We start from the raw sequence: 10,371 nt of genomic DNA, 5'->3' as shown, positions 1-10,371 counted from the left end.
ATAATTAAAAATAATTGAAAAAAATTAATAAGAATGAGAAACACAAAACATATACTATATTAGTTTTATAATCATGATAATATATTTAGTAAAGAGAGGTGTCAAATTTAAACTTATTTTGGTTTAGAAATATAAATTGGTTTAGAAAAATAAATGAGAATAAAAAATATAAAAATATAATATAAAATTAAATTAATTTTATAATCATGATATATTTAAATATATTTAATAAAAAAATGTGTCAAATTTAAATTTATTTAAAAGAGTAATTGAGTAAGATAGATATACTATTAATATGAATAAGTTGTAAAATTTTAATATTTATAATTAAAATTTTTATAGTTATTTTTATTATGATATTTTTAATATATATTTATTATATTTAATTAGTACTTTATATTTTAATGAGTAACAATAAATAATTTTTTTATTTTTCAAAAATTTATTTATTGGTTGATTTTTAAATTCTGTCAAATCATCAAAATTAGGAGTGTTTGCGGTGCGGTTTGGATCGGTTTTGAGTCAAAAACTCATCCGATCTTAACACTAATTTTACTTGGGTGCGGTTTTGATTGGATGACTTTAAAATAAAAATCCGATCCGATCCGATCCAATCTCAAGCAATTTGGATTGGATTGGATTGGATTTGCGGTTTTATAAATTAAAAAAATTAAATATATATAACAAGTCTTAACATCAAATTTTAAATAATGAACAATGACATAACAAGTCTTTAGCAATATTTTAAAAAGCCAACGATAACATAACAATAGAAATTAAATTATAGATTAGTTAAAATAAATAAATAAATAACATTTTGAAAATAAAATATTTATTAAATAATAATAATACATGAATAATAGAAAATAATATAACAAATTAAACATGTTATAAGTATAATTGTAAATATAATAATAAAATAATAATAATATAGCACATTGTCCGTTTTGGATTGGATTGGATCGGTTATGAAAAGTTGATCCAAAATTCGATCCAATCCAACGGTTTGTAAAAAAATAAAATCCAATCAAATCTGAATTAATGCGATTTTAATCAATTTTCGATTTGAATTGAATTGGATGAGAGATTTAATTTGAATCAGTTTAAATTTGAACACCCCTAATCAAAATTACTGATGTGGTATAATTAAATAGAAATATATAATTTAGATTTTTTATATAAAAAGTTAGTATTATATAATAAAAGTTGATAAATAGATAGATAGTTTTTTTTTTTTTTTTTTTTGGTATTTAAATAGATAGATAGTTTTGATTCTTAAAATTTTAGTCATTTTCATAAGAGTCTCCTTAGAGAGCCAATGGCTTATTTATACAATGTGTATAATAGATTATATGAGTTACAAAATAAACATCACCCATAACATTCAACCACTCATCCCAAAAGAATAAGCTGATTTTGGGGTTCACCAAAAATTAAACTCTTGACCTTTTGGATCTAAAACTCTAATATCATGTCATGACTCATCCCAGAGGTTTACGTTAATGGAAAATGGTAACACTAATGTTTATATCTCTAATACTCCATAAACTTTCATTATGCGTACTATACAAATATTCTATTGGCTCCCCATACTTTCTCTTTTCATAATCATTTATTTTTCTCATTTATGCGGTTCTCATCTTCCTCTCATGGGGTACACAACCGACAAATCTACTATATATGTTCTTCTATTGCAATTTATATGTCAACAGCTATTCTAAAACTATCAGAGAAGTGCTTGTATCTCAGAACGTGCAAAGCAAGCATAGATAGGCTTGAGACTAAGAGCTTTTTGGGTCTCTTTCTTCTAATTGGGATGGCATGCTTCATTGCCCTCCAGCCTCTCCTTTGCTATGTTATTAGCATGGCCTACCGTTTTAGGAGGCACTGCAATAGTAGCAACCTGGAAGGCTTATGATGATTATCATTATCATCGTGCTATTCTTCGTCTCAAATCATTCTTTTTCTTTGTCAACGAAAGAGAAAATTACATGTCAAAGTAAGAAATGCTTTCTTCTTAAATGGCAGTGCACGAAGATAGACCATTGGAGGGCTCTAGTGTTAGTGTGCATGTTGAAAATGATACCATCATTACCACTGTCCACTAGTAACAATTAAAGCATGCATAACCTAAATCTCGGTTCGCAATAACACAAATACTTCAGAGTGCGTGAATTGTATGTTGTGAAGTTTTTTTTATGACTGAACATAACTCAAAGAAAAAAAATAACACTGTTTTCTAATAATAATGCTTAAATTATTAGGGAGCAGTAATCACTTTAAGTATACCTGCTTGTTTAAAGTAGCAATCTTAACTATTAAATCAGCCATTTTTTTTGTTGTACGCTGGATGAACACTAAAGTAGCTGTTCAATTGCGTTGGAGCATCTCCTTGATTTTGTCAAGCAGATCAAAGTCATTCCTAATCATGCTGGTTATGCCTCGCGAAACAAGAAGAAACGCATTAAGATAATCACTTTCACATATGACCTCTTTGCACTCGCAATCCCAAGCCATAACAAGCCCTCTCCAAATAGCATGAAGCTCACAACAGAGAACACTAGAAAGAGGTATATTGGTAGAACAACTTTTTATCCAAATTTTCATACTGTCTCTAATAATACATCCAAAATCATCTAATTGCTCATTTTAAAAAACGCTCGCATCGCAATTCACTTTACAGATATTCATTGGAGGTGGTTCCCAATTATATTGCAAAGAGGAATGAATAATATGTTTTTAGTTGGTAACAACATTAGAGAAATCTCGAGCATCATGTTTAATTAAGTGAACAATTTTCTCCTTACTTCATGAATCATCTTGATGGAAGATGTCATTGTTCCTATCCCTCCAAATCCACCAAAAGGCCGCTACAAAGAGAAATTCATTTTTGTTGAGGTTAGAACGAATCCAAGACACAAAATCTAAACTAGAGTCCTCAGCGGTCATTCCCAAATTTAAGCTAATCCAAATCTGACGAGTGTCAAGTTTCAAAGCAGTGGTTAATATCCTCGAGAGCAAGATTACATCTCTAACAAAAATCAGAAGTAGCAAGACCTCTTTGAAACCGGTAACTAGCTGTGGGAGCTCCGTTGTTGAGGCAAAGTCAGAGCAGACACTTTATCTTCTCCGGTACTCTCAAGCGCCAAAGCCAAAGCCAAAACCAATTTTCATTATCATTCCAGCCAAATTTTTTCTTCAATAGCCATTCATACTCGCTTTTAGTTGAGTAAGTGAGAATATTTGAGTTTGTCCAAAACCAATCTGTTTTATCTCCTGTCTGCTTGATAGGATCAAAGAGCATCAAATCAAGTTTAACTTCTTCCGGAACCATTGTGCAAAGAATATCCCACCGCCAATTTTCATGGTGCCATATATCTTCTAGCTTCAAGTGAGAATCAGAAATGTGCACAAAAGAAACCAAAAGAACTAGCGTTTCACATGGTCGCCAAATATGATACCAAAAGGATTGAGACATTCTTCCTGTACACCTATCAAAACCATCACGAAACTTTTCTATTGTCTTATAAATCGTTCGCCAAGTGCTTGAAACATTATTAGAATTTAAAAATTGGGTGAAAAGTAAGAACTCTCTGATAAATATTTTGCCAACATAATTCTTACCCAAAACTTATCTTTATTATGCAGTAATTACCAAACAAGCTTTCCTAATAAAGCAAAATTTACACATTGGATATCTCTAATTCTCAAGCCTCCATATTTTCTTAGAGTGTCAACGTTGCTCCACTTGACCAAATTTAAGCAACGTTCCCCACCTTTCCCTTCCACAAGAATTGTCTAAGCACAGAATCAATCTTTTGACAAACCGAAGTAGAAAAAAGCGTCACTTGCATATGATAAATAGGAAGAGAAGAAGCAACATATTTAATTAAGCAAAACATGCCTGCTCTGTTAAGGAGCCGATCTTTCCAACTAGTCAGCCTATTCTTGATCTTCTCTAAAGAGTTCGAAAAAATAGACCTAGTAGTTCAAGGACGATTAAGGTTCACTCCCAAGTATTTTTCTATGTCACTAATAAAAAGAATATGAGAAACACTAAACAACATTTTCTTCCTTCTATTAGAGATATTTCTAGAACAAATAGTTTTAGATTTTTCAATATTAACCTTCATACCTAAAGATTTGCAGAACAACTCCAAGGTGTGCATAACATTCTGAACTTAATTTTTTCCCGCTTTACAAAAAAGGAGGATGTCATCTACAAACATCAAGTGAGAAACTCTAGGTCCCCCTCTAGAAACAGTCACACCATCCCAAATATCATCGTCAACTTGTTTAAAAATGAAGCACGTCAATCTCTCCATGCACAAAACAAATAAATAAAGAGAAATTGGATTTCATTGCCTGAGCCCTCTACGAGGTTGGAAGCTGTCTAATCTATTCCCATTCTAAAGGATGGAAAGATTTGAGACATGAATACAATTCATTACAAGCCGAATAATTAGAGAAGGAAAGCCAAAAGATTTAAGAATGTGCTCAAGAAAATTCCAATCAATTTTATCATAAACCTTTTCTAAATCAATCTTAAAAGCCATAACTCATTTTCTAGACTTTGTCCGCTTAAAAAAGTGAAGAACTTTTTAGGCGACAATAATATTATCATGCGCTCCTCTACCATGAATAAACGCTCCCTGAGTTGGGCTAACAATATCATCCAAAAATGGTCGTAATCTATTAACCAGCACTTTAGTCACTAGCTTATAAATTATATTACAAGGCTTATTGGTCGAAAATCCTTCAATCTAATTAGAAGATCGCACGTAGGAATAAGAACAATCAAAGTTTTCAACAAAGAATGGCTTAGCATCTACTCTAAGAATGCTTTTTGAACAGTACGCTACACCTCATGACCCACCACATCCCAATATTCCTTGAAGAAGAAAACTTGAGAGTACGTGAAATGGAGAACGGGGGATAGTCTTCAAAGGTGGCATATAGCGAGGCAGCCGATCATGTCGGCGGAAGCAATAAAGGGGAGAGCGGATGGGGGTATGCATAAGGTGAAAAGAAGGGAATTAAAGAAGACAGTAACAAGACTCAAAGTTAGCGGATATCGTTCAGAGATAAAATTGTTGAAAAAATAATGAAAATAATATGTCAATTAATCAATGAGTTAAAATCACATATCTCCCATGTTATTTTGAAACTGTATATCTTTCTTATTATTTAAAACCGTTTATCTTTTTGTTATTATTTGAAACGTTTTATTTTTAAGAGTTTGATTTAATTTAAATTATTAAATTTTTTATTATTTTCAAAAATGATATATTTATATTTATAAATACATATATTTCGTTTACACTACACATTATAAACGAGATAAATCAATGTAATGTAGATTGATAAATACGTTACAAATTATATATTTCGATAATTAAAATAATCAAATTATTTATTATGAAGCGGAAACAGTGACTCGTGGCACGTTATTACTGGACGGTGACAAACCATTATATAACAGCCTGATAGATTAGCATTGAGTACGTGTGGGCGAACGTGTGTTACTGTGCGCACACTCTACACTGCTCCCATCCCAGCCACCTCGTTCTCTCCGCCTCTTCTTCCCTCTTTCCTCTCCCTTCGTCTTCTTCTGCAAAATCGAATCTCAGCACTCTCAATCTCTCAACCTTAACACATTTTCCATCATTACTTTTTTTTTTTTTCTATTCTGAAAGCGGTAATCTCTCTCTCTCTCTCTCTCCATGTATGTATCTGTATGCATAGTTGTTTTAGCGTTCTCTTTTTTCTTTGTCGTTTAGGATCAAGCCCTTGTCGGGGTTTTTCTGAGGTGAATATTTCTTTTTTTTAATATATATTTTCAGAATTTTTTATTGTCAGGGAGGCTAAAGAATTAGATTTTTATTTCCACTTATGGAGATGTTAAACCCTTGGATTGGAGTGTGGTGTACGATTTTGTTTTTCTTTTGGTTTATGATGAAATTATATCGGGAAGTTTTCTGGGATATACTTTTAATTGGTGTCACAAAGTGATAATGAAAATTGAAAATTGAAACTTTGTCTAGGTTAACCCCTTGGAATTTTTCTCTTGGGTGCAGATGACTGTTAGGTCATGATTTATTATTATTATTATTATTATTATTATTATTATTATTATTATGTAACTGACTTTTGTGTTGGTAATTGTTGCAGGTGCTTGTGTTGCTGCCAATGTTACCAGCACTGAAAGAGGTCCAATAGCTAGAAACACTTTCTTTACTATTTAATTTATTATTCTGTAGACTGTAGAGTAGCCCTTTCTCTGTTTTTATGGTGCTTCTGCATCTCTGTGTTGATATACTTTCAAATTGTGTTCCCTCAAATGAGTACTTGACTAGTTGCAGTTCACTGGCTTTGAATAAGATTGAATAGAGGAAACAATTAAGGAAGTGAATGACTAGTTTTGCTAGAATGTGTTTGAGACTGATTCAAAAAGAGAATGCAGAATTGCAAAAATTTCCACCCCTTGCCACTCAGTCCTTTTCCTTTGCCCCCATTAAATTGGAATGGGAAGGAGGCATTGTCATTATGCCCCTTTGCCTTACCCATTAAACTTGCGATTCATTTTATAGGATGACATGATCCATTCTAGTTTGTTCCTTGCCTTTTCAATCTATTCCCTTATGAGCTGCTCTCTTCCATCATCTATAGAAAACTCCTTATATCCTCCTTATTATTTGCTCATAATTATGTTGATATACCTGTCAGAGTTAGTACAAAATTTCATTTTCTCAAAACGAAAAATTGCTCCAACAGCCGCCAAAGCCTCATCAAGACACCTTTTCTTAGTCCTCCTTTCTTGCTTCCAGATTTGAATGGCCACACCAGCTGAATGAAGTATTGCTAATGCAACTGAACTGAGATTATATGTATAATGTGTTTATTCAGTGTCGGCAATCGTCAATGGATTACAGTTACATATGTTTGAAATGGTACTAATAAAAGCCTAGAAATGTGTTTAATTGGGAAATCACTAGCACTTTGTTGGGGGAAATACAAGTGGGGTATCGATTGGTAGTGGAAGATTTAGAAGCTCCACAATCTCTCCAAGAGAAATGCTCAATATAATCAAATACACCTAATTAATCCCTTCTACTTTTTCTTAATGGTAACATGACTCCCCCAACTAATTAATGAGTCCTACGATATTTTTCTTATAGAGTTCTAAAAGGATTGGTCTTTACTCCTTTTTCTGCATATTGGTTGCATGCATATTCTGTTAAAGATTGGTACCAATGACAATTTGGATGGGTTGGGGTTGCATACAATATGGACTTCGAATATGAGTTTTTTCCTTGTGCTAAGTGGGGTTGGCTAAATGGATTGAATAATGCCATTGTGTCCTATAATGCTATGTCTATAGACAAGGCATTTTTGTCAAATGCTTAATATCCAACCTATTCTTGTTAGTTTGGATAGGTCCATAAGTAACTTTTTTTTACTTTTAACTTATGAAAAGTTTTAGCATTAATGTTTGGTGCAATTTTCAAAACCAAATTGTAACTTTCTAAAGTGTTATTTAAGTGCTTATGGAGAAGTTTAAAAAATGACTTCTCTTATAGTAAAAAGCTTTTTATCATTCTTCTTTTAAAATAAGCACTTTTAGGACTAAAAAACCAAACACAAAATAACTTATTTACAAGTTACTTTTAATATAAGTATTTATTGTTTAAATTCTTTTTTTCAAAAGGAGCTTAATTAAGCTGTTTACCCAAACTGGGCCTTAGTGATGTTACATATTCTGTTTTATTGCTTTAATATTTTATATTGTTTCTTGTCATTTATATGTTTCTTATATTATGACTTACTCTTGATACTGTGCATACTTCATTATATCTGTTTATTTTCCCTGCATTCCATTATGATACTTGTTTTCATTTACTTCTTTCTTTCACTTGCAGTTTTGAAATTTTAGTTAGTTGGTGGTCAAACTTTTGTTCTGCGTTTCATCGAGTATGGTTTGTTTTGTTGTTTCTTTCAATTCCTTCAGCCAGATGATTAAACAAACATGACTTTTCCTGATGGTCGAAACTCTCCCAAGCAAGCCTAGATGAAAATATGAAACCTGTACATATGTGTATCACTAATCTTTTTCTATTCTTTGTGGCAACAAGCTTACTGTAGATCTCTCAAAATGGTAACAATTTGTTTGTGTGTTGTAAACTTTATTAAATTGGAAACTACTAATTAATTTTGTTGATAGTGAGGTAGAATATGGAAAATGGTATATTATACGTTAGATTGTGTGCTGATAGTACCAAATCATTACACCATCTCAAATAGCCATGATATTGATTTTGCTACTAATATTGGTTTTAGTAACACTAGGCAATGAGTTGGTAGCTCGTGACCTTGAGGCAGGTTTATCATTATCCTAGTAGAGAGTACATAAAATTTGTCTTGTTTTAGAAAACTATGTTCCTATCTGCTGGCTGTAGTACATATTTATATTTTTGTTTATCAATGTTGCATGCATTTATAATCACATTTTGTTGGGGTGTAGCCACTCTTCTTGAACCTCTCAGATATTTTGCTTGTAAGCTGTTTTTAGCATAAGCTAATCCAAACACACTTAATCCACTCAAGAAGCTTATTGATCCCCCCCCCCCCCCCCCCCCCCCTCCCCCCCTTTCCCTCCTCTTGTAATTGTAGACCTTGGAGTTACAGAGATAATAATATGGACCAGCAAAACCAAAATAACACTCCAGATGGTTCTGGCGATGTGCCTTTGAAGCGCAAACGTGGTCGTCCAAGGAAGTACCCACGACCAGATTTGGAAGATGGTTCATATATTTCACATAGTTACAGTAAAAAGCTGAATTCTGTCAGTGGTGAGCCAGCGGTAGTACATCCTGGATTTCAAGGGGCTAATGTAAATCAACACTTTCAAAGGAATCAAGAAAATGATGCCATGATTGGTCAGGCAGTTTCTGGTGTAATTGAGGCAGTATTTGATGCCGGGTATCTGCTCAGTGTAAGAGTTGGTGATTCTGATACTACTTTGAGGGGGCTAGTCTTCAAGCCTGGACGATATGTTCCTATCTCGTCTGAAAATGATGTTGCTCCAGGTGTTCCAATGATCCGAAGAGATGAGGTTCCCATCCCTTCTGGAACTGCTCAGTTTCAGAATCCTCTCCCAAAGGAAAGGAATGAACAGCATGCAAACATTAATAGAAATGACATTCATGCAATGAATGGGTCACCGTCACTCCCTCTTGTACCTAGAACGGCAGCTGGTTCTAGTAATTCGGTTGTCACTTTAGGAAACAATGCGCCTACTGTGGCAGGTCAAACTGCTCCTCAAATACCTGGAGGTAATATAGTGCCTGCTTTGCTCCAACCTACCAATTTTTCAAATGGGTTGCCAGTTTCAACTCCACCGTCCCAATTTATGGCCCAAGTTTCTGTAGGGAGTGGAGCAAGTGTTGCCAAAGAAATTCCAGCACCAGATGGAAATCAAGCACTTACCTCTCAAACTAGCCAGAACATCTTGTCGAGCAGCATGCAGTGCGAAGCCGTTCCTCACCATCAGTCTTCTAATCTGCCAACTGAAGAACTGAAAACAATGAGAGTGCCTAACGCACCCTTTGAGCAGCTCGTTACAGAGGTTGTCAAGAGGATCGAAGCTCCATCAGATGTCATGGATGTTGACACTGACAACAGTAAGCCAGGTGACAAGACGCAACTGAAGGAACCAAGCTGTAGACAAGAAGAAAAAGTAAATGACATGGATCAACCCGTTTTAATTAGGCCTCTACAAGCTGTACAATCTCATCCTCAGGAAAATTCCGCATCAGCTCCCCAACCATCAGACTTTACCAAGACCGGAAAAATGACACAGTTATTGCAGGTAAAAACAGTCTCGACTTAAAATTGTTATGCAAGTAAGATGGAAGCTAGGATACCAAAACTTAACACTTGTTAAGTAGTCTATTATGGTATATGCTGTGAACTGTGTACTGACATATGGCTATAATTTGTTAAGATGTTGCAGGATAACAAACCGGAGAACCAGGCATCCAAAGCAGCAGATCTAGGATCTGGGTTCCAGCTGGATGATGTAAGGAATTTAGGAACCTGACTTGGAGATGGAACAACTGTTCAATCAACAAAACCTTTAATTTAATCGATCAATTGTAGCTAATGTGCCAGCCGGGTTATAAATCATAAATTAGGCAAAATTTTCTGGCATATTTGAAATATACAGGTCTAGGTATCTCAAGGGTCTTGAATAATTTTAAACTTGCATATCTATGCCCTGTTACATTGCTATTAATTATTTTTAAATTAGAGACGCAACCTTCAAGTAGGGATGCTAATTACTTTATTCACAGAGAAATTGTTACTGTCATA

The 10,371-nt window shown here is 33.7% G+C and overlaps 1 protein-coding gene across 3 annotated transcripts; it reads left to right on the top strand.

The window, feature by feature from the left end:
- The first annotated feature begins 5,511 nt into the window (after positions 1-5,511).
- On the top strand, positions 5,512-10,371 carry LOC130941439 (protein METABOLIC NETWORK MODULATOR 1). 3 transcript variants are annotated; one of them, XM_057870139.1, is made up of 5 exons: positions 5,513-5,698; positions 6,172-6,210; positions 8,671-9,332; positions 9,429-9,868; positions 10,004-10,371. In XM_057870139.1, the coding sequence occupies exons 3-5, from the start codon at positions 8,696-8,698 to the stop codon at positions 10,097-10,099; spliced, it is 1,173 nt and encodes a 390-aa protein (XP_057726122.1). In that variant the 5' UTR covers positions 5,513-5,698; positions 6,172-6,210; positions 8,671-8,695; the 3' UTR covers positions 10,100-10,371. The 3 variants fall into 3 exon arrangements, with proteins under 3 accessions (XP_057725964.1, XP_057726122.1, XP_057726043.1); XM_057869981.1 differs by having other exon boundaries at positions 5,512-5,698; positions 8,671-9,868; XM_057870060.1 differs by having other exon boundaries at positions 8,671-9,868; positions 10,013-10,371.

The sequence above is a fragment of the Arachis stenosperma genome, chromosome 1 (genome assembly GCF_014773155.1).
Source record: "Arachis stenosperma cultivar V10309 chromosome 1, arast.V10309.gnm1.PFL2, whole genome shotgun sequence".
Lineage (NCBI taxonomy): Eukaryota > Viridiplantae > Streptophyta > Magnoliopsida > Fabales > Fabaceae > Arachis > Arachis stenosperma.
Note: the sequence above shows the minus strand (reverse complement) of the source record. Positions and strands in the feature narration are given on the sequence as shown.

Bases quoted from the DNA above. Each gene is read 5' to 3' on its own strand.
- LOC130941439 (XM_057869981.1), top strand. From the start codon at position 8,696: ATGGACCAGCAAAACCAAAATAACACTCCAGATGGTTCTGGCGATGTG. The intron at 9,869-10,003 runs GTAAAAACAGTC...TAATTTGTTAAG, and splicing joins AAATGACACAGTTATTGCAG to ATGTTGCAGGATAACAAACC.